Below are 24,739 nucleotides of genomic sequence, written 5' to 3' on the forward strand. Positions count from 1 at the left end.
TGGGAACCAAGACCACAGGGCTGCTCCAGTCGCTGTGCGACTCCTCAATTACTCCCATCTTAAGCATAGCCTGAAGTTCATCCTGAACCACATTTTTCTTGTGTTCAGGGAGCTGATACGGGCAGCTGTGCACCACCACCCCTGGGGGAGTCTCAGTGTGGTGTTCTATGAGGTTAGTGTGACCAGGGAGGGGCAAGAACACATCGGAGAATTCCTCCTGCAACCTAATTACCTGTGCTCTCTGGGACGGTGAGAGATGGTCTCCACAGGGGACTGGGGTGAATTGGGCCACACTTTTTGGACTTACCTCCGGTCCCAGCTCCATCCTCTCCAGAACTACCATCATCAGAGCCACGGGAAGCTCCTCTCTCCACGATTTCAGGAGATTGAGGTGGTAAATTTAACGTGTTGCCCCATCTGGCCATTTGACCTCATAGTCGACCTGCCCAATTCACCATGTGACCTCAAAGGGCCCTTGCCACTTGGCAAGCAATTTTGAGCTTGAGGTGTGGAGTAAAACGAGGAATTTATCTCCCAGTGCAAATTCCCTTAGCCATGCCCTTCTGTTGTATAGGCAAGCTTGACGTTCCTGGGCCTGTAGCAAATTCTCCTGGGTTATGTGACTCCGTGCATGGAGTTTTGCTCTCAGGTCAAGGATGTACTGAATTTCATTTTTACTTTGAGAAGCCCCCCCCCCCCCCCCAATTTTCTTTAATGATGTCTAAGACACCATGGGGCTTGCGCCCATACAGCAATTTAAATGGGGAAAACCCGGTGGAGGCTTGTGGGACCTCACACACTGCAAACAACAGAGGGTCGAGCCACCTGTCCCAATTTTTATCATCCCCATGAACGAACTTATGAATCATGTTCTTAAGGGTTTGATTAAATCATTCAACCAGCCCATCCATTTGCAGATGATAAACACTAGTATGAATTGATTTAATCCCCAATAATTCATATAATTCACGCAGTGTGTGTGACATAAACATAGTGCCTTGATCAGTCAGGATTTCTTTCGGAATCCCTACTCGGGAGATAACGCGGAAGAGCACCTCCGCAACACTGCATGCTGAGATATTACGGAGAAGTGCTGCTTCCGGGTATCATGTTGCATAATCCACAATGACTAATACAAAGCGATACCTGCATGCAGATTGATCCAATGGCCCGATGAGATCCATGCCAATTCTTTTGAAGGGGATCTTGATCAGTGGTAATGGGCACAATGGCGCTTTTGGTGTGGCCGCTGTATTTACCAGCTGGCATTCCCAACAAGCCACACACCACTTGCAGACATCGGCACGAATCCCTGGCCAATAGAAATGGGCCATGAGTCAATTTAGTGTTTTATCCTGCCTCAAATGCCCAGCCACAGGATTATGATGAGCCGCATGGAATAAAAGTTCCCTGCAGCTCTTTGGAACCAACAACTGTATTATCTTTTCTTTAGTTTGCGTGTCCTGCATCACTTGATACAACCTATCCTTAAAAATACAAAAATATGGGCAGGAAAGCGCAATGCTAGACTGGAGAATTTGGCCATCAATTACTTTCACTTGGTCAAAGGCATGTCTCAGAGACTCATCATGTGCCTGCTCCAATGGCAAGTCCCCTAAGGGATTCCCCAAAGAGGGAGGAGGGCTCTCCCCACTCTCTGTGTGTCATCATGATGCAGAGCTGACATGGGCATGCCTGAGACCGCCTCCTCAGCCAACGTTGCAGTGGGATCCCTCCCGTAGTGTGCTACTGCAGGACTCACCCACTACTATTTGTTTCATTAATGTTTTAAAGCCCGGCCAATCAGTTCCCAGGATCAGTGGGTGAAAGAGACGGACTAACCATGGTCTCTATGCTATGCTTTTCTCCCCAGAAGTGGACAGTGATGGGCATCAGCGGATATTTGTGTATGTCACCGTGCACACACTTAACCTTCACAAAATGTGCATTTCTCAGTGCCATGCACTGAGTCAGGCTTTGATGTATGGAGGTCTGATTACAACCTGAATTCACCAAAGCCTGATGTGTACCCCCTTGAATACTCACAGCTATCCTGTATGCCCCTGCTCAATCAGGGGAAGCCTGAGGTGCATCAGGAACGTGAATCAGTAGCCCTGCCTCCTTGCAGAAGCACTGATTCCCCTTCCCTCTGCATCTATAGACCTGCCCAGGCTCACTCGTGGTTCTGGTGGGCATGGATGAGTTCAACTGTGGAGAGAGAGAGGGGGTTAATGGCAGCACAGAAACAGAAGAAGGGAAAGTGGAAACATGGAGATAGACATGGGTGCGGGGAGAAGGAGAATGCGAAAGTGATTGAGTGAGAGAGGGAGTTGTAACAGAGCCTGCTTCCGGATATGCCATCAGATGATCCTTAGCCAGTCAGACCGCCTCCTCCAGTAACATTGTTTGGTGACACCGGAGCAATGCTGATGTCCTGCTTGACAGCTGAGCAACGAACTGCTCCAGTGTCATTCACTCAGTGATGGCTTCGACATCACACTCGCCGGTCAGAAGCCACTGTCGGCATGCATCCCGGAGCTGTTGGGTGAACATGAATGGCAGGCCCACTTCACCATAAGCCAGCATGCGGAAGCACTAGCACTGCTCTTCTGGACCGTGTCTGACCTGTTGTAGGATGGCTTGCTTCAGGTGGGGGTACTCCAGCATGTTGGAGGCCGGGAGCTGTCAAGCCGCGAGTTGGGCCTTCCCTGACAGGAGCAGTAGTAGATGAGCCACCCATTGTGAGGTTGGCCATGAGCTCTCCTCTGAGACACACTCGAACAGCTCGATGAAGGTGTTGGGGTCGTTCTGCGGCCCCATCTTCACCTGCTGGATGTCACGCTGGCTGCAGGAATGGTGGCTGGAGCACCCTCAGACTGGACCCAGCTCTCTACCACCTGCCGATCCTCTGCCTGGGCTTCAAGCAGATTCTGGAAGCACTGGTCCAGGTTGACGGAAAGCGTGACGAGAGGGTATTGCTGGTGCTGGAGGTCGTAGGTGAGTGTTTGGAGGAGTTCTTGGACTGGTTCGGATCCCATGGTGGCGTTAATTCCTCAGTCCTGGGTTTCGGCACCAGTGTAGCAGATCTCTGACTTTGGGAAACAAAGTAATGGGAAACAGACTTCATAACAGGTGAGTTCTTTTATTCAGCACACTTTTCAGTGACCACAAAACAAACAAACATACACGCGATGAGTTGTCACCGCTCTCTCTCTTGTTCCTAACTGTCTAAAAGACACACAGAGACACAGGTTAATAGACAGCCAGTAATTTGACACAGATGCACCTCATCACGTTACCTGCTGTCTTTCGATTACGTTCATTATGTCTTATATTGAATATTGTTAGTTTTTTTTCTTTTTTATCAGACATCTAATTTTTTAGGTTTGTTTACCTGACATGTTTCGACGTACGACTGTCGTCTTCCTCAGAGTGTCACCGGATGTTATTGGTGACGCATCTTTTATCAGCTGATGTTTCCGAAGGCGTGGCCTTCCTGTCTGGATTGACAGGTCGGTCACGCCTTCTACTGTCAGTTCGAACTGACAGTAGAAGGCGTGACCGACCTGTCAATCCAGACAGGAAGGCCACGCCTTCGGAAACATCAGCTGATAAGAGATGCGTCACCAATAACATCCGGTGACACTCTGAGGAAGACGACAGTCGTACGTCGAAACATGTCAGGTAAACAAACCTAAAAAATTAGATGTCTGATAAAAAAGAAAAAAAACTAACAATATTCAATATAAGACATAATGAACGTAATCGAAAGATTAAGAATAAGTTATGGAGATGAAAGCATCAAGGAGTTTCGCCGCCTTGAAAGTTTGACACGGAAACGGGCACGCTACAGGAATCACCTGAGGTTCAGTCTGCGCTGCCGGGATGAGGAAGTCGTACCAGCCAGCCTGAACATCAAGAACCCGATTCCAACCAGAAACGCGGAAAAGGTGATCAGGAAAGTGCGGATGACTCTGGTAAAAGAACGGATACGGTGCACAACTGACAAACTCAAGAATATCAATAGAGAACTACATAGGGAGACGGAAACTTTCAAATGCCGGTTTCCCCAAAACAAGGAAATGGAAATAGCAATACACGGACATTTGGTAGACATACACGAGCAGGAATTCACAGAGACAAAAACCCGACAAATCCGAAAACTGGACAGACTCATTGCACAGAAAAAGAAGGCAGAACCGGAGCACGCACACATCAACGAAAAATGGATTCACAACATATCAAGGTACAAACTCTCACAAGCAGAACGCAGTATATTAGCAAAAGGACTCAACTACGCTGTCACACCGAACAACATACCACACGACGAATTCATTCTGGCAACTGAATTAGCATGTGAGAAAATACAGGATCAGGGACAAAAAGCAGCACTAAGAAATGCAATAGCTGGTATATTGAAAACGGCCAAACCACCACCCAGTAACATCACCAAACAGGAAGCCAAAGCCATGAAAACGTTAGCAAAAAATAAAGACATCACAATCCTCCCAGCAGATAAAGGCAGAACAGTAGTTATCATGGACACCGAAGAATATGAATACAAAATGAGGGAATTACTCAGTGACAATGCCTTCGAGATATTAAGAAAAGACCCAACAGAAGACAAGAAAAAGAAACTAAAAGCATTACTCAAACCACTACTCGATGAAAATAAAATAGATAAACAGGCATATAATCATTTAGTACCCACAGCCAATGTCATCCCCAGGATTTACGGCACACCAAAAATACACAAACCAGGAACACCATTACGCCCCATAGTAGATAGCATTGGTTCAGTTACATACAACTTATCAAAAGCACTCACCAAAATAATTAAACCATTACTAGGACTCACAGACCAACACTGCAAAAACTCAAAACAACTGGCAGAAGAACTAAAAAACATAAAAATGCAACAAGACAAAGTTTTCATTTCACATGATGTCATATCTCTTTTCACCAGAACACCCACGGAAGCCACCATACAGATAGTACAAGACAAATCAAAAACAGATAGGACGCTCAAGAAACGCACAAACCTCACCGTACAAGACATCACTCAGCTCCTTCAAGTCATCGCCACATCCACATACTTTCAGTTCAGTAACACAATTTACAGACAAAAGGAAGGGTTTGCCATGGGAGACCCACTATCAGCCATCATGTGCGGCTTTTTCATGGAAGACCTGGAGCAGAAAGCACTCACTACAATACCAGTGGAATACAGGCCAACAGTCTGGAAACGGTATGTGGACGACATATTGGAAAAAGTAAAGAGGGGACACACTCAACAACTCACCGACCATCTCAATACTATAGACAATACCGGCAATATAAAATTTACACATGAAGAGGAAACGGAGCAGTCAATAGCATTTTTGGATTTAAAAATACATCACACAGAAGAGGGGGATATCAAAATAAAAGTACACAGGAAACCCACACACACCGACCAATATTTAAACTGGACTTCCGAACACCCCATAATGCACAAAATATCAGTAGTTAGAACATTGCATGAACGCGCAGCAATAATTACAGATGCACAGGACAAAGAACAGGAAGAACAACATATACAACACGCACTGAAGGCATGTCAATATCCACAATGGGCAATATCCAAAGGGGAGGAACAGGTCAAAAACAATAAAACACAGAAGAAAGAGAAAAAACAAACCAACAAACAAGAACACAGGGGAGTAGTGACATTACCATACATCAGAGGAATAACGGAACGCATTCAAAGAGCAATGAGGAAATACAACATTAACACACCTGTCAAACCACACACAACTCTCCGTCAGATCCTGGTTCATCCCAAAGACAGAATACATCCGGACAACAGATACAACACCATATATGAGATTCCATGCCAATTATGCAATAAAACTTACATCGGGGAGACAGGAACGAGTTTCAACACAAGAAAAAATGAACATAAGAAAGAGTGCGAAAAGGAGACAGCTACAAGACAAACCCGAACAATAAAAGAAAAGGCACAACAGGAAAATTATAAGTCAGCCATAACAGATCATTGCAAAAGGGAAAATCATATTATGGACTGGGGGAATGCCAGAGTCATCCGCACAGAAGATAATAAACATCAGCGCTGGATCAGGGAGGCCATAGAGATCCGTAAGCGAAGCCCGAGGACCATCAACCGAGATGAGGGAGCATACATGCTCTCCCATACCTGGAGTGCCATCTTGCAGGGGACGAACTGACAGTAGAAGGCGTGACCGACCTGTCAATCCAGACAGGAAGGCCACGCCTTCGGAAACATCAGCTGATAAAAGATGCGTCACCAATAACATCCGGTGACACTCTGAGGAAGACGACAGTCGTACGTCGAAACATGTCAGGTAAACAAACCTAAAAAATTAGATGTCTGATAAAAAAGAAAAAAACTAACAACGTTACCTGCTGGTTCAACCTGCCTCCTTGCCATTCACAGCCAATGCTCAACCATACCCCCGCTGCCACAATAACCAAGCTAAGATCCTGTGAGACTTCCAGATACAAAGAGACAAAGTGGTAATGGCTAACCTACTGGACATGGTAGTGGTGGACAAACAGTAGAACAAGACTGTGGTGATAAATGTGGCAATAGCAAGTGACAATAACATCAGGAAAAAAAGAACTTGAGAAGCTCAAGAAGTATCAAGGGCTAAAAGAAGAGCTAGAAAAGATGTGGATGATGAAGACAATAGTGGTTCTCGTGGTGATAGGAGCCCTTGGTGCAGTGACTCCCAAACTGGAAGAGTGTCTCCAACAGATCCGAGGAACAACATCCGAGATCTCTGTCCAGAAAAGTGCAGTTCTAGGAACAGCTAAGATACTGCACAGAACCCTCAAACTCCCAGGCCTCTGGTAGAGGACCCGAGCTTGGGGGGGGGGAAGGGGGGGGACCGCCCAAAGGAGGGGCGAGTGGGGTTTATAGTGGTGCTTGAAAGTTTGTGAACCCTTCTTTAGAATTTTCTATATTTCTGCATAAATATGACCTAAAACATCATCAGATTTTCACACAAGTCCTAAAATTAGATAAAGAGAACCCAGTTAAACAAATGAGACAAAAAGATTATACTTGGTCAGTTATTTATTGAGGAAAATGATCCAATATTACATATTTGTGAGTGGCAAAAGTATGTGAACCTTTGCTTTCAGTATCTGGTGTGACCCCCTTCTGCAGCAATAACTGCAACTAAACGTTTCCGGGTAACTGTTGATCAGTCCTGCACACTGGCTTGGAGGAATTTTAGCCCATTCCTCCGTACAGAACAGCTTCAACTCTGGAATGTTGGTGGGTTTCCTCACATGAACTGCTCGCTTCAGGTCCTTCCACAGCATTTCGATTGGATTAAGGTCAGGACTTTGACTTGGCCATTCCAAAACATTAACTTTATTCTTCTTTAACCATTCTTTGGTAGAATGACTTATGTGCTTAGGGTCGTTGTCTTGCTGCATGACCCACCTTCTCTTGAGATTCAGTTCATGGACAGATGTCCTGACATTTTCCTTTAGAATTTGCTGGCATAATTCAGAATTCATTGTTCCATCAATGATGGCAAGCTGTCCTGCCCCAGATGCAGCAAAACAGGCCCAAACCATGATACTACCACCACCATGTTTCACAGATGGGATAAGGTTCTTATGCTGGAATACAGTGTTTTTCTTTCTCCAAACATAACGCTTCTCATTTAAACCAAAAAGTTCTATTTTGGCCTCATCCGTCCACAAAACATTTTTCCAACAGCCTTCTGGCTTGTCCACATGATCTTTAGCAAGCTTCAGATGAGCAGCAATGTTCTTTTTGGAGAGCAGTGGCTTTCTCCTTGCAACCCTGCCATGCACACCACTGTTGTTCAGTGTTCTCCTGATGGTGGACTCATGAGCATTAACATTAGCCAATGTGAGAGAGGCCTTCAGTTGCTTAGAAGTTACCCTGGGGTCATTTGTGACCTTGCCGACTATTGCACGCTTTGCTCTTGGAGTGATCTTTGTTGGTCAACCACTGCTGGGGAGGGTAACAATGGTCTTGAATTTCCTCCATTTGTACACAATCTGTCTGACTGTGGATGGCTGGAGTCCAAACTCTTTAGAGATGGTTTTGTAACCTTTTACAGCCTGATGAGCATCAACGACACTTTTTCTGAGGTCCTCAGAAATTTCCTTTGTTCGTGCCATGATACACTTCCACAAACATGTGTTGTGAAGATCAGATTTTGATAGATCCCTGTTCCTTAAATAAAACAGGGTGCCCATTCACACCTGATTGTCATCCCATTGATTGAAAACACCTGACTCTAAGTTCACCTTCAAATTAGCTGCTAATCCTAGAGGTTCACATACTTTTGCCACTCACAAATATGTAATATTGGATCATTTTCCTCAATAAATAAATGACCAAGTATAATCTTTTTGTCTCATTTGTTTAACTGGCGTCTCTTTATCTACTTTTAGGATCTACTTTTTATCTACGTGTGTGTGTGTGTGTGTGTGTGTGTGTGTGTGTGTGCATAAAGCGTTTACCATTTTATAATGTTGCCATTCCTTCTCACAACACTGAAAAGATGTTTAGGGACTGAAGACACCAAGTGATGAAGTGTTTCAGGTGTCATTTTGTCCCATTCTTCCTGCAAATAGGTCTTATGGAGTGCAACAGTAAGGGGTCATCGTTGTCATATTTTTTTGTTTCAAAATTCTCCACACATTCTCGATTGGGGACAGATACTTTTTTCCCTAGCAATTTATTTTTTCAAATATATAATTATGTTCAGAAATACATTTTTTTCACATTTTTAAGTAGAAAGCACTGGAAGTTAAGAAAAGGAGTGAGTTGCTTTCAGCAATTTTGGCACAGAGAGACAGTAAATTAAAAGGCTGTATACTATCTGTTCCTTATAGCAACACAAACCCCATTTCCTAGAATGCTCATCCAAACAGCTGGTTACATGACCAGTCACAGGATTCACTACCTCACTCTAGTTCCCCGAACTTCTAATCACAATTGTTCCCAAAAAAGCACAGTCCCTATAATCCCTACAAATAAACCATATTTTCATTGAAGCTTTACAAAGTCTTGATCCTCGCACTTCAGTAGTTACGTTTATGAACCTTTTGTTTGTGCAGACCCTGTCTAAGTTGTTTATTAAATTCTGCCTAGAGTAGTTAAATCTCTCTGATAATTGTCTGATATGCTGCCTGTCTTTTGACTCTCATTTTAGTTTGCCCTTTTGGTTTTGTATGCTTCAGTCAATAAAACCCTGCATTTGCATACAAACTCTGTCCATACATGACAGCTACTTTCCTGAATGTAACTCATAAGCATATTCATACAGCTTAAGGGGAGTTTAATGTCTTCTTTTTCTAATGAAACTGACATTGGGCTTAAAGGTCATAGGCAAAGGTTTTAAATTTATGCACATTTGAAACTTTATATGTTAAAAAACCCTCTGTAATTTTCTTCTGGTACCAAGAAGTATTGTTAATAAGTAATAATTAAAATAAGTTAGAATAAGTTAGCGCGGATCGCAGAGAATTTCTGCTCGGTGATTTTCGTGACCACTCAGCACGTGACATCATTCAAGACAAACAAATCGCTTGAGTTGAGTCCACTTCTGTTTATTTGCATTGCCGTTCTGCTTGAGTGCAGACGTGCATTCGGGAATTTCCAAAGAAGAAACATGCCGTATTGTTGTGCTGTGAACTGTAACAACAGGACCGGTTCAGGAAGAAGTTTTTACCTTTTTCCGAGAGAGGAGAAGAGGCAGAGAGAGTGGATTGTGCACGTGAAGCAAGAGGGTTGGCAGCCGGGTAAATACGCCACTCAGAGCTCCAATCACTTTTTGAAGAATCCCCATCTGTTGGAGAGTTAGGTGTCAGTGTCGGACAGAGAAGGCTCAAACCTGACGCTGTTCCGACAAAATTCGAACACAAAATCAAGCAGTCAAAGAAGAAACGGAGCAGCAATGCTCAAGCAAAAAGGAGAAGATTGGAGGTAAACATTTTTACCTTTGCTTGCAATTGACAAGTCAAGAATCCTGAGGGATCCTGTACAATCATTGTGGAAATGAGACAAAGGGGATATTTCCTCACTTAGAGTAGGCTATAAATAGTATAATGCTGCGGATGGCAGGCTAATGTGGCCTACCGGCACACTGTCAAGTAATTGTTACCTATATCCAATAGGGAGGGTGGTTTAATTATTCTTCAAAAGGGCTCTTATTTAGTATTACAATGAAAGTAAGAATTTATCATAACTACCAGGATAAATCGTTTGGGTGTGATTCTTGTTGAGGTCCGGGGTCACCACGATCAGAGTCGACCGAGTTGCTGTCCAATTCCGAGGCTGCACGGTCAAACCAGTGAGCCACATTCACTGGTTGCTTCGCAACAGCCATAGGTTCATACATATATGGTTTATACATCTATGGTTTCACCTCTCGATATTCAATTTGGAGAGTTCCTACTTCAAAATTGCTATCGCTTTCAGACATTTTACACAACCTCTCATGACCAAAGTCCGTACACGTGTACTCGGTTCGCAAGTAAACACAGAACTGCTCCCAGTCTGTTTGCCTTGAATGACGTCACGACGATTGTCCCCTGGCGGTAAAAGTGCGCATAAGTGAGATGTAAACAAACCTTCAGAACTTGCGCAAACCAGTATATTTTAACCGTTTTATTCAATTTTAGGGTGCAAATTAGACACCAGGAAGATTGAATTCGCTTTTTGGGTCATTCTTCTAGAAAATAAAGTTGATATTCTACGTTTCACCTCTGACCCTTGCCTATGACCTTTAAGCTCAGTTCATATTACAAGAGTTTATTGTATATGTGTTCAGTTGATGAATTATGGGCAGTAGTAGAGAGTAAAGTATATACTATACCTGAAAGTGGCTACGCAGTTGCAAGTCGGCCAACCCATCACAAAGCTTTTGTCAAGACATGTACTCCCCTCACACACTTCTTCCATGCAGTTTGCTGTCCACATTTCACAAACTCGTGTCTGTGCCTTCAGCTTAAAGTTGGTTGAAGATCTGTTCATAAAACATGACTACTTTAAAGAAAGTATTTACAGTAACATCCTAATTATTCATTAATTCATTCATTTATTTTCAGTAACTGCTTTATCTTGGTCAGGGCTGCCATGGATTCAGAGTCAAAAAGTGAGAATACACCATGTGCACACATTTTCACATACTCATCTGCACTTTGGAGCAATTTGCTGTAATGTACCATTGTCCACCTACTGATAATGTTGATGAAATGTTGTACATATATGTTGTGCATGGTGTGTGGAAGAAACCACATTAGCTGTAGGTGTTGGGCAAAACTTATCCACAGTTTGGTAATGACCAATATATGAACTAACTGAGCTTGTCATAAAACATGCTCAGTCAGTTCATACTTGCAGTTCCCATTTTTAATGCACACATAAATTCACATCACGCTGCCTACATAAACAAGTCAATCTTACAGATAATCAGTGTGAATTTTTTTAACCACTTATAACTTTGAAGTCTTCCAAGTTAGCAATTATGAGACTAGTGTAACAGAGAACAAGAGACGAATGAGTCAGTGCACCATGCAAACTTTCAAAATGCAATGCCATGCTTAGCTACAGTCCCTGTAGCAAAATATGACTGATAATGAAAGTGCACTGTTACTAATTGCAAAAGGGGTTTACCTAAATTTTTACAGTCATTATTTGCTTATTGATTTTGAGCTTGCTTGCATCTGTGCTGTTAAATAAAATAAAATAAAAATTACTTTGCTACACTTTACTATTTATTTTTGCCTGGACAATGTCCTGACACAAATTTTCACTATGTTCAGATTGCTTGAGCTGAACCAATTAATTAATGCACATGAAAAAGGAGAGTTTATTTTCAGGAGAGTCTTAGATATTTTACCAAGATGTCTAGTGTTTTGTTGTTGTTGTTGTTTTTCATCAACAGCAGTGATTTCAGAACTGACTGGTGTTTGATATTTAATTTATAAGCCTTGATCCTGCATACATATTGGCATTTTATCATGGTTATTAACATACCTACAATGAGTCTGTGTGATTATGTTCACAATCAAATCAAGAACCTTTTAACATCCCCATGTTGATTGTTTTTTAACAAGCATGCGGAATAGGACTAGCCACAAGATATTAAATATAAGTTAGAACCAAAGTAATCAGACAATAATGATAGGTCAACATTTAGAGAATGATTGGAGGGATAAGCTTCCCACTGCTGACATCACAGTGGCTACAGTGGCTTTGATGACAAGCTCTGCCTCAGATTGAGTTAACTGGCGCTTTGGGTGGTAATTACTGAGAAGGACCCTGTGGCTATGCGATACACGACAGGAAAAGGAAGGAAGATGTGGGCCACATGATCCTATGAGACGCAATTAAACAAGGGGAAAAAGGGTGGAGGAATGGCCCAATTCTTCCCACCATTAAGCACTCACTGGTAACACCCATACATAGATGGGCATTTCAGCCAATGCATTTGCTCTAGTGGTCTACTCACTGTGATATGGACAGCAATAATAACTAGGAATAACAACTTTTCTCATTTTATTCACCACATTAATACAAACTAAGATGCTGATACTTTCGGTTTCAATTGATTTAAGTTCAAGATATTTTCTTATCAATTTGTTCCCTTTAGTTTACTTGTCCTATTTATCAACATACTGTATTAATATCATGGGCTCAGATTCTCATACTCATTATACAGTGTAAGAAGAGGCTCAACATGGGCTAAAGATTGATTAATGTGGTACTTAGGTTTCACACTTATGTTTCTAATAATCAGACACACACACACACACACACACACACACGTGTGTGTGTAATTTTATGGAATCAATTTTGTGCCAAAATGTTCATACAATACTTTTGAAATATCAAACAAAAACGACAAATCAAAATACAAAAAAACAAAAAAAGTCAATTTTTTTAGATTGGCAAACAAATTATTCATGTAATCGTGCAAAATATCAGTCTATTACTCTTCAGAAACCTTTTATTTTTGTTCCGCGTCTTTCTCAGTTTTGTTTGACGTAATTTATTTTGGTTGCGATTCCAGCTTTCTCGTTTGCGCTCCCTGACTTTTTGCTTGCAGTTTTGGCACAAACTTCACGTGTGGGTGGGCTGTCCAGGAATGCATTCCCATTGGCTAACTTGTGTTTGACTGACAGCTACGCTTAGCCATTCCCTACTCGGATTCTGGCGGACTGTTTGATGAGTGACCGATCCATTGACGGTAAACAAGGATCGAGTGGACTTCAGTGGCGACTATGATATTGAATTTACACTTTGTTGAATTAATTCAATATCATAGTCGCCATTGAAGTCCACTCGATCCTTGTTTACCGTCAATGAATCGGTCACTCGTCAAACAGTGACCGCAACAGCTTCTGGGGGAATGGCTGAGCATAGCTGTCAGTCAAACACAAGTTAGCCAATGGGAATGCATTTCTGGACAGCCCACCCACACGTGAAGTTTGTGCCAAAACTGCAAGCAAAAAGTCAGGAAGCGCAAACGAGAAAGCTGGAATCGCAACCAAAATAAATTACGTCAAACAAAACTGAGAAAGACATGGAACAAAAATAAAAGGTTTCTGAAGAGTAATAGACTGATATTTTGCACGATTACACGAATAATTTGTTTGCCAGTCTAAAAAAATTGACTTTTTTTTTGGTTTTTTTGTATTTTGATTTGTCGTTTTTGTTTGATATTTCAAAAGTATTGTATGAACATTTTGGCACAAAATTGATTCCATATTATTTCAGCTCATTTTCATTTCTGTAAATGTCAATTTACTTTGCCACATCCTCTCCCTCTATCTCAATCCCTAACTTACATATCCTAAAACACAAGTCTTTTATAACATAAGCCTTTCTAAGATTTGAAGAAAAAAAAAACTATACAAACAGTAACAAATGGTTAAGGGGTAGGGTCATTTTGAAACAAAATCCAATTTAATGGTTCTCACTCATCATAAAAACTGAATTTTGTGACATTTGGATGTTCCCTGCATGCAGGACTTACTTGGCCTTGCTGATGAGTAGGATATCAGTGAAAAGGAACATATGCCTCTCCTGGGTCTGCAGACCAGTCTTCAGCTGGGCATATACATGACCAATAAACATTCTCGAAGAATTAAGATATGATTGCACCAGTAGACATGTCTCTGGGCTGACTGGAGAGAGACTGTTATCCCTGAAAAACAACCACAAATTGAAATAACTAATTGCTCAACAATGTGCTTTGGTTCAAATATGCAGCAATCTCTAAGAGATTTATCAGAAACTTTGGCAAAAATGTACATTGTTCATTTCAATTGGCTAATGTTATATTGAATACTCTGAAGCGGACTAACAAGATTACACAAACAAAAGGCACAGGATTATGCGAAGACACAATTTTTACATCATTTATTTATTTGTTTGTTTGTTTGTTTGTTTGTTTAAATTGCATCTAAATTTAAGGGTATGGCAACATCTCTATCTCAGTTTAAAGTGTGTGATGGTGAAATACAGAATACAGACTACATCGCTGTTTTCTTGTTTTATGTCACATCCTAACCGAATCATCCTAAAAGTAATATTGACACGACTCATTGAAAAAAAAAAAAAACACCACCCAAATAGAATCTTACTTCCTCTGAACTCTGTATCATGAATTGGACGAATATGGCACAAACGCTTCACTCAAAATATATTTTCATTTATGACAAGCAAAGTATGTAAATAGGGGTTTCTGAAGGCAGCTGGGGTTGGTGCAGTTTGTAACAGGTAAACATGTTTGTAACCAGGTAAACATACAAATCCGGATTATGGCCCTGGTCACTCTAAATTAGGGGGTCATTAATCATCTTCATGGAACCCTGAAGAATTTAGTTCCAATTATATTTTCTAAATTTATCACACCTCATCCAGAGAACTGTTTTTCACAAGATCATGAGTAAACAGAAAAAGGGTGCTTGATCTTGTTTGAATTAAACTATGCCAGCAAAAGGGCTAATCATATAAATATCTACATGGGTGAGTTTCCACAACTTTTTTGCCTTAATTTATAAATAACAATAACAACCAAAAAATAAAAAAAGACATCTAACAGCACCTTTATCAGCATTAGGATGTGCTCATGGGGTCATACATATGAGAAACAGTCACCAAACATCCAGTGTTGCTTTAACAAGGTTATTCTGTTCCAGTGTGTAGGACTAAAGCCTAAGAACTATATTTAGCCTTTATATCCCCTAGAATTATCCTTCTGAGTAGCTTAACTACTGCTGAAAATGCTGATCAAGTCATTCGAGGACATGACAGCATGAGAATGTAACTTAGTTCCTTGATGGCAACGGTGTTTCAAGTTCATTATCAAGGAAATGTTTCATCACAATATGAAAATCCTTTCTGAGCTAGTCAGTGTATTGGACTTTTTCCAAAAGAAAATAAAAGGTTTCACACAAAGCCATGAGAATATCTCAACTGCATCACCATGTGATTTTAACCATATAAAAGACAAATGGAAGCTCAAACTGTAAGGGGAAAAAATGATGTGATATTAAACAAAAACAATGATTGATCAAGACCACCATCAAGATCTGCACACTTCTAACTATGGAATAATTTTGGCAACATGTAGCATTATGCATAAGCATTACTTTCTACACTATTAATTTCAGCAATATACATCTATCATGACATATAACTTCAAAACAACCTAACTCAAATGGAAAAAAATTGAAAAGAGAATTTAAAAAAGGATTAATAAACCAATTTTCATTCATTTCTTTTTGTATAATCTTATCAAAATATGGAAATCAAAAGTATTCTTGCTACAAGGATGGATGTAGCAAATTTGATGCAAAGATTTTAAATTATATCATTAATTAACTGATTTATTCATCATTAGTAACTGATTTAGTGTGTTCAGGGTTACAGTGAACGGAGAGCCTAACCTGAAAACACTAGGAGTGAGGTGATGTGATACACTCATTCACATATTTGAGGCAATTTAGCGTAGCCAGTCAACCCACTGGCATATTTTTGCAAGGTGGGAAGAAACCATAGAACATGGAGGAAACCCACACAGACACAAGGAGAACATGCAATAACTTCACACAGGTAGTAACCTGAGATCAATACTTTGGGACCCTGGAGCTGTAAATCGCCAACACTACCCAATGCACCACCATGCCAAAAAATCATATTATTGCATTATAAAATATAAAAGCCTAATATGTAAAAGAAGGTCATGCAAAATCAGTATACACAGGGTAAGGGTGGGCTGGAATTCGTGGAATCTGATTTTTTTTTTTAAATATCTTAATTTTGGCTTGTGACATGAACTGCCAGTTCAAGCAAAACAAATAGAAAAAAAATACTGGATACACTGTGAAGGCAAATTTTGCAGTCATAATATAATATAATATAATATAATATAATATAATATAATATAATATAATATAATATAATATAATATAATATAATATAATATAATATAATATAATATAATATAATAGTACAAACCCATTTCCAAACATATTAGGACACTGTGTAAACTGGAAATAAAAACAGAATGTGATGAGTTACAAATCATGGAAACCCTTAATTTCACTGAAAGTAGTACAAAGACAACATAACAATTATTGAAACTGAGAAATCTTACTGGGCTTGTTTGTTTGTTTGTTTGTTTGTTTGTTTGTTTGTTTGTTTTTGAATTTAGTGCCGGCAACAGATTTCAGAAATGTTGAGACAGGGGCAACAAAAGACTGGAAAAATTGAGTGATGTAAGTAAGTAAGTAAGTAAATAAATAAATAAATAAAATTTATTAGGTTAAATGGCAACAGATCAGTAACATGACTGGGTATAAAAAGAGCATCCCAGAGAGGCTGAGTCTCTCAGAAGTAAAGATGGAAGATGCGGAGGGGTTCACCACTCTGTGAAAGACTCTCTAGGCAAATAGTACAATTTTTAAGAATAACGTTCCTCAATGTTAAATTACAAAGAATCTGTGGATCATATCATCTATGGTACATAATATCATTAAAAGATTTGGAGAATCTGGAGAAATCTCTGTACACAAGGGACAAGGCCGAAAACCAACAGTGGATGCCTGTGATGTTCAGGCCTTCAGGCAACACTGCATTACAAGTAGACACGATTCTGTTGTGGAAATTGCTGCATGGGCTCAGGAACACTTCAGAAAACCATCATCTGTAAACGCAGTTTATCAGTGCATCCACAAATGCAAGTTAAAACCATATATAAACAATATGCAGAAACACTGCTGCCTTCTCTGGGCTCAAGCAATTTTACGATGGATTGAGGTGAAGTGGAAAACTGTCCTGTGGTCTGACAAATCAAATTTGAAATTTTTTGAAAATCATGGTCCTCCAGGCTCAAGAGAAGTGGGACCATCCAGCTTGTTATCAGTGCACAGTTCAAAAGCCTGCATCTGTGATGGTATGGGGGTGCATTAATGCACATGACATGGGTAGGCACATGGCATCTGAGAAGGCATCATTAATGCTGAAAGATATATACAGGTTTTGGAGCAATATGCTGCCATCCAGACACTGTTTTTCAGGGAAGGCCTTGCTTATTTAAGCAAGACAATACCACACTGCATTCTGCACATATTACAACTGCATGGCTCCATAGTAAAAGAGTCTGTGTGCTAAACTGGCCTGCCTGCAGTCCAGACCTGTCTCCCACTTAAAACATTTGGTGTATTATGAAGTGCAAAAGAACAAAGGAGACCCTGAACTGCTGAGCATCTGTTTGTATATCAGGCAATAATGGGACAAGATTTCACTTTGAAAACTACAGCAATTGGTCTCCTCAGTTCCCAAAGGTTTACAGAGTGTTGTTAAAAGTAGAGGTGATGCAACGTAGTGGTAAGCATGCCCCTGTCCCAACTTTTTTTAAAAAGTGTTATTGGCATCAAATTAAAAAATATATTTAATTTTTTTTTCTCAGTTTCCACATTTAATATATTTTCTTTGCACTATTTTCAATGAAATATAAAGTTTCCATGAATTACAAATCATTGCATTCTGTTTTTATTTACATTTTACACAGCTTCCCAACTTTTTTGGAAATGAAGTTGCATATTATATTATCTCATCTCATCATCTCTAGCTGCTTTATCCTGTTCTACAGGGTCGCAGGCAAGCTGGAGCCTATCCCAGCTGACTACGGGCGAAAGGCAGGGTACACCCTGGACAAGTCGCCAGATCATCACAGGGCTGACAGATAGACACAGACAACCATTCACACTCACATTCACACCTACGGTCAATTTAGTCACCAGTTAACCTAACCTGCATGTCTTTGGACTGTGGGGGAAACCGGAGCACCTGGAGGAAACCCACGCGGACACGGGGAGAACATGCAAACTCCACACAGAAAGGCCCTTGTCGGCCACGGGGCTCGAACCCGGACCTTCTTGCTGTGAGGCGACAGCGCTAACCACTACACCACCATGCCGCCCCCTATCTCATCTCATCTCATTATCTCTAGCCGCTTTATCCTGTTCTACAGGGTCGCAGGCAAGCTGGAGCCTATCCCAGCTGACTACGGGCGAAAGGCGGGGTACACCCTGGACAAGTCGCCAGGTCATCACAGGGCTGACACATAGACACAGACAACCATTCACACTCACATTCACACCTACGGTCAATTTAGAGTCACCAGTTAACCTAACCTGCATGTCTTTGGACTGTGGGGGAAACCGGAGCACCCGGAGGAAACCCACGCGGACACGGGGAGAACATGCAAACTCCACACAGAAAGGCCCTCGCTGGCCACGGGGCTCGAACCCAGACCTTCTTGCTGTGAGATGACAGCGCTAACCACTACACCACCGTGCCGCCCTGCCGCCCCCTATATTATATTATATTATATCATCTCATCATCTCTAGCCGCTTTATCCTTCTACAGGGTCGCAGGCAAGCTGGAGCCTATCCCAGCTGACTACGGGCGAAAGGCAGGGTACACCCTGGACAAGTCGCCAGGTCATCACAGGGCTGACACATAGACACAGACAACCATTCACACTCACATTCACACCTACGGTCAATTTAGAGTCACCAGTTAACCTAACCTGCATGTCTTTGGACTGTGGGGGAAACCGGAGCACCCGGAGGAAACCCACGCGGACACGGGGAGAACATGCAAACTCCACACAGAAAGGCCCTCGCCGGCCCCGGGGCTCGAACCCAGGACCTTCTTGCTGTGAGGCGACAGCGCTAACCACTACACCACCGTGCCGCCTATATTATATTATATTATATACAATAAAGGTGGCATGGTGGTGCAGTGGTTTGCACTGTTGCTACACAGCAAGCAGGTTCTGGGTTCGAATCTGCTGGTTGACCAAGGCCTTTCTGTGTGGTTTTTGCATGGTCTTCCTTTACCTGCGTGGGTTTCCTCCGGGTGTCCTGGTTTCTGCCCACAGTCCAAAGACATGTAGATTAGGTCAAGTCATTCACTCATTATCTCTAGCCACTTTATCCTGTTCTACAGGGTCGCAGGCAAGCTGGAGCCTATCCCAGCTGACTACGGGCGAAAGGCAGGGTTCACCTGACTACTCTAAATTGCCCATAGGTATGAATGGGAGTATGAATGACTGTCTGTCTTTGTGTTCAGCCCATGACAGAATGGCAACCTGTCCTGGATCTCCTCCACCTCTCACCCAATTTCAGCTGGGATTGACTCCAGCTCACCCGTGAACCGCAATGCTTACTGACTGAAATGAAATTAATGAAAGAATGAATAATCTTGTATAAAGACATTTAAAAACTCTCATTTAACTGCAACAAATATCAGGTTACACGTGTATCTTTAAGCATATCATATAACACTACAAACTACAGTGAGAGCTGAGCACTCTGAAGTGACCTAATAAAACCTTCAATCATTTTGATGATATAACATTCATTTGGTGAGGATAGGTTTTCCTCTCTGAGCAGAGGGGTTTGTGCTACCGGTATCTCATGATAGTTTTCTCTGAGTGAGAGATCACTCCCATCAGCACCATCTCAGTGTCAGAATTTTTTAAAGTTGGATAAGGAAATGACCAGTTCACTTCATTGTGCAATCTACCAACATTAAACATGATTAACCTTTTGCATTTGCATAAAATATTTACCATTTATTTGAGTAACGCATACTTAACTTTCATAACAGTATCCCTGCACTCATGCACTTCATGGTATTTGGGTCAAAAGTTAACAAACTTAGCCCATGTTTACATTAGACCGTATCAGCGGATCATCAGATTAACGTTTTTAAAACGATTAGTGTGCACACAGCAACACCAATACACGATTTGCGTGCACACAGCAACACCAATACACGGATACGCTCGGCTCCGCAGGCATCCTGTGCTCCAAATCACTCCGCCCTGAACAGCGAGTGCCCTCTGGAGGGTGTGCACTCCGGCCTTGCGCAGCTCACAGAGCACGCGAGTGAAGTGCACAAGCTGTGATTCGGGACTGAGCCGCTGTGTGTGTGATCCCAGCGCATATCACTTACCACTTGCAAGTGGAAGGATGGCAAGCCTAAAGACAATCATAACTACACAATGGGCAGTATTTGCATCAGTATTTTCATACTTTTATACTCTTTAATGGAAGGTGATACAAGGCGGAAGTCCGCGCCGTTTTTCAGCAGTTGCGTCACATGACCAACGCCAGCGAATCAGGAAGGTGGATGTCACAGTGACGTTGTCCAATGACGACGCCAGCTAGAGCTCAGCACAGCGTATCCGCGTATCTCAATGTTTACACAGCACCGGAGCTGACACGATCTGGATTGAATACGTGGACCCTGGCGGATTCCCGTTTCCCGGCATTTCCAGGCGGTTTAATGTAAACGGACAGTGCATCCGCGAAGAAAACGAGACAGATACGGTCTAATGTAAACTTGGCCTTAGTGAAACACTTTTCCATTGCAAACAAAGATTTCTCAGAACTTCAGTATAAACCTTATTATCCCATTTAAACATGAACTCAGTTTTGGGAAAAATAGCTTGTTATTTTTTAGTTTACATGTTAATTATTAGAGGATGGTGTAGTACCAAGAAATTTTATCGCTATCACATGCATGTTAAGCTGGCTGGCTATGGCTGGTAATGGTGATAGTGGTGGCTGAAAATTGCAAATATATTATCATCCACTTGTCCTTTAACGGGTGGACACAGTTCCTTTATAAGAGAGTACATACACTTAACAAAAATACTGAGATTATTTTATTAATTTAACAATTCAAGGTAATGCATTAACATGATTCTATGCACACATTAGGGTATCATGTAATAATAGGATGTGCTGGATCAGGTGCTATTTTATAAGCTGCAGACTAAAGAGGGTGGAAGCCATAATGTTAAAATGAACTAAATTTGCAGTGATTGATGAGATAATTACAACTAGGAATATTTAGGCTGCAATATACTGAACTCAAATGTTTATTTGAATGCATTCTCTTCTCATTTACAGATCATCATAACAGTCTTCAATTTATTTTTCATTTTTTAATTGTATCTTGCGTTTATGTAACAAAATTGAAAATGACATCTCAGATGTCCCCACTCTGGAAAACTCTGACAACATCAGAGGCATGATTGAACTACAAGCAAGTTATTTTAGTAATCTGAACTGGCCGCCCAGAAAATCAACTTAAGCACCAACCCTACTCTGAATATGAAGGACTTTCCCTCCATAAATATTGACATAACCTTATGAACTTAAGTTGCCAACTCTGAATACGCCACACAGATTCCATACCTGGATATTGTTCTGGATCTAGTAAGTGCTTTGCTGATGACCAAGGAAGGAGCAGACTGCCTGCGACAAGACAGGGCCTTCGTCCTCTGAGAAGAACAAAACAGAATCCTGATAATTACTTTATATGTCCACAGAACAAAGTATGTCCAAACAAATTGATCATTTATAACAAGTAATTACAATATTAGTAAAAAAATTAAGTTATATATATATATATATATATATATATATATATATATATATATATATATATATATATATATATATATTGAACAGGTAGTAGTAGCTTTCCTTCTGACTTTATTCATCTGGAATAAAATAAAATTGATCTCACGCTTTAGAATTCCTAAAAATTCTGAATAAGACAAACATTAAATCAAAGGATTTCTAGGGAGTCTGTTACAAATCCTTCTTCAGCACAACTGTTATATTTACAACCCCAAATCAGACAGTATGGGATAGTATGTCGAAACTGAAATTTAAATTGAAAACAATGACTTGTAAATAGCCTTTGACCTCTTGTTGCACTCAAAACAATACAACTGTTTATCTGTAATGATGCTGCTGGAATCTTAATTTCCCTGAGGGAACTCTCCCAAAGGGATCAATAAAGTTTTATCTAATTTCATCTAATCTAACCAGTACATTATTTGATGTTTTACCTCATGAATTTGTGTGTGTGTGTGTGTGTGTGTGTGTGTGTGTGTGTGTGTGTGTGTGTGTGTGTTTTATAAGCACATTTCAATTTTGATTCTTGCAGTATATTTAAAAAAAATTGGGATGGTAAAGCATTTACCATTTTATAATGTTACCGTTCCTTCTCACAACACTTAAAAGATGTTTAGGGGCTGAAGACATCAAGTGTTAAGTGTTTCAGGTGTTATTTTGTCCCATTCTTCCTGTAAACAGGTTTTAATATGTGCAACAGTACGGGGTCTTCGTTGTCGTATTTCCTGTTTCAAAATTCATCACACATTCTCTATTGGGGACAGAGGGGACAGGCACCCTCTTCTTCTGCAGCTATGACTTTGTAATGTGTGCAGAATGTGGTTTTGCGTTGTCTTGCTGAAATATCCCTGGAAAAGATGTCGTCTTGAAGGCAGCATATGCTGCTCAAAAATCTAAGTGTATTTTTCTGCATTAATGCTGCCATCATAGAAGTGTAAGTTAATTTTGCCAAGGGCACTGACACAACCCCATACAATGAGAGACCCTGGCTTTTGGACTTGTTGCTGGTAACAGTCTGGATGGTTCTTTTCATCTTTGTTCCGGAGCACATGGTGTCCCTTTCTTCAAAAAAAGACAAGGAACATTGATTCATCTGACCACAAAACATGTTTCCACTGTGTGATGGTCCATCTCAGATGCCTCCAAGCCCAGAGAAGTCGACAGTGCTTCTGGACACAGTTAACATGAGGCTTCCTTTTTGAACAGTAAAGTTTTAACTGGCATTTTTAGATGTAACTCCGCATTTTAGTGCTTGGCAAAGGTTTGCCAAAGTACTCCCAAGCCCATGTGGTTATATCAGCTATAGATGAATGATTGTTCTTGATGCAGTGCTGTCTGAGGGATCAGAGATCACGGGTGTTCAGCTTAAGCCTCGGTCACAACCGGCCGTACGTGCTTCTACGGCCGGTCTACGTGCAAAAAACGCAAGAAACGCACGGAGGGCGTGCGTGTGACGTGCTGATTTTCGAGCCGTAGACTGGCCGCAGACCAGCCGCAGAGGTTCTTTGTCATGTCAAACTCTACGGGCGCTTACGTTTTTTTCAGGTTGCAAGACAAACTTACGGCCAATGTGCGTCTTTCTCCATGAACAAAAAAACCGCAGCGATTTGGGAAACGCCAAAAATCGCACGGCCAAAAAAATCATACATCCGGTTGTGACCTAGGCTTTAGGCTTGCGCCTTTGCCCTTGACACACCAAAATTCCTCCAGATTCTTTGCACCATTGAGGGTGAAATATCCAAATCCCTTCATGTCTTTCTTTGAGGAACATTGTTTTTAAACATTTCACTAATTTTCTCATGCATTTGTTGACAAACTGGAGATCCTCAGCCCATCTTTGGTCCTCAAAACTCGGCCTTGTACCAAATCATTACAGGCATTTAGCAGATGCTCTTATCCAGAGCAACGTACAACAGCACCCTGACATACCCACAGCAGTGGGCAGCCCGGGGAGTAGTTTGGGGTTTGTAGTCAAGGGCACTTCAGCCATTCCTGCTGGCCCAGAGAATCGAACCAGTGACCTTTTGGTCCCAAAGCTGCTTCTCTAACCTTTAGGCCATGACTTCCCCTTATGCTCATGATTACAATTACCTACTGACATCACCTGTTTCAAATGACATCATTATTTAATCTCATTACATCATTGTTTTATTTTATTACTAGCCCTAAATTGCCCCCATCCCAACTTTTTTTGGAATGTGTTGCAGGCTTGAAACACAGCAATGGATGTTTATTAATAAATAAAATGAAGTTGACCAAATAATAATAATAATAATAATAATAATAACAACAACTTGGGTTTGTACTGTCTGCAATGAAATACAATTCAAAGTAAATTTAGAAATCACCACTTTTTTATTTGCATTTTCTATACTGCAGCAACTTTTTCTGATTTGGGGCTATAATTATATGAAAAAAAAAACTTTAAGTAAATAAAGATGAATACCATCTCGTATTTAGTATGGTCTCCAGTGAGAGCAACATCTCTTTTTATTTATTGAGATGCTGGATGCATCTGTGCTGCACTGAAATGTTATTGCTGAAACACACTCTTCCACTGGTATAGCATGTATTATTTACAGTCAAGTGCAATGCCTTTTTGACATTAAACCATCACTTCATTGTGATATTAGGGCTAAATGATCATGGACAGTGATCGTAATGATAATAAGATCGATGTGGAGCAAACTATTACCCAGAACC

At 41.1% G+C, this 24,739-nt stretch overlaps 1 protein-coding gene across 1 annotated transcript in view; it reads right to left on the reverse strand.

Annotated features, from left to right (window-relative positions):
- arhgap20 (Rho GTPase activating protein 20) overlaps positions 1-24,739 on the reverse strand; it is a 68,783-nt gene that overhangs the window by 37,121 nt on the left and 6,923 nt on the right. Inside the window, exons 2-4 of the mRNA XM_060898711.1 lie at positions 21,809-21,894; positions 14,058-14,228; positions 10,893-11,042 (exon numbers count right to left, since the gene is read on the reverse strand). Of these exons, the coding sequence (XP_060754694.1) occupies positions 10,893-11,042; positions 14,058-14,228; positions 21,809-21,894 (407 nt within the window). The remainder of the gene's footprint in view (positions 1-10,892; positions 11,043-14,057; positions 14,229-21,808; positions 21,895-24,739) is intronic.

This window comes from Neoarius graeffei, chromosome 18 (genome assembly GCF_027579695.1).
Source record: "Neoarius graeffei isolate fNeoGra1 chromosome 18, fNeoGra1.pri, whole genome shotgun sequence".
In the NCBI taxonomy this organism is placed as follows: Eukaryota; Metazoa; Chordata; class Actinopteri; order Siluriformes; family Ariidae; genus Neoarius; species Neoarius graeffei.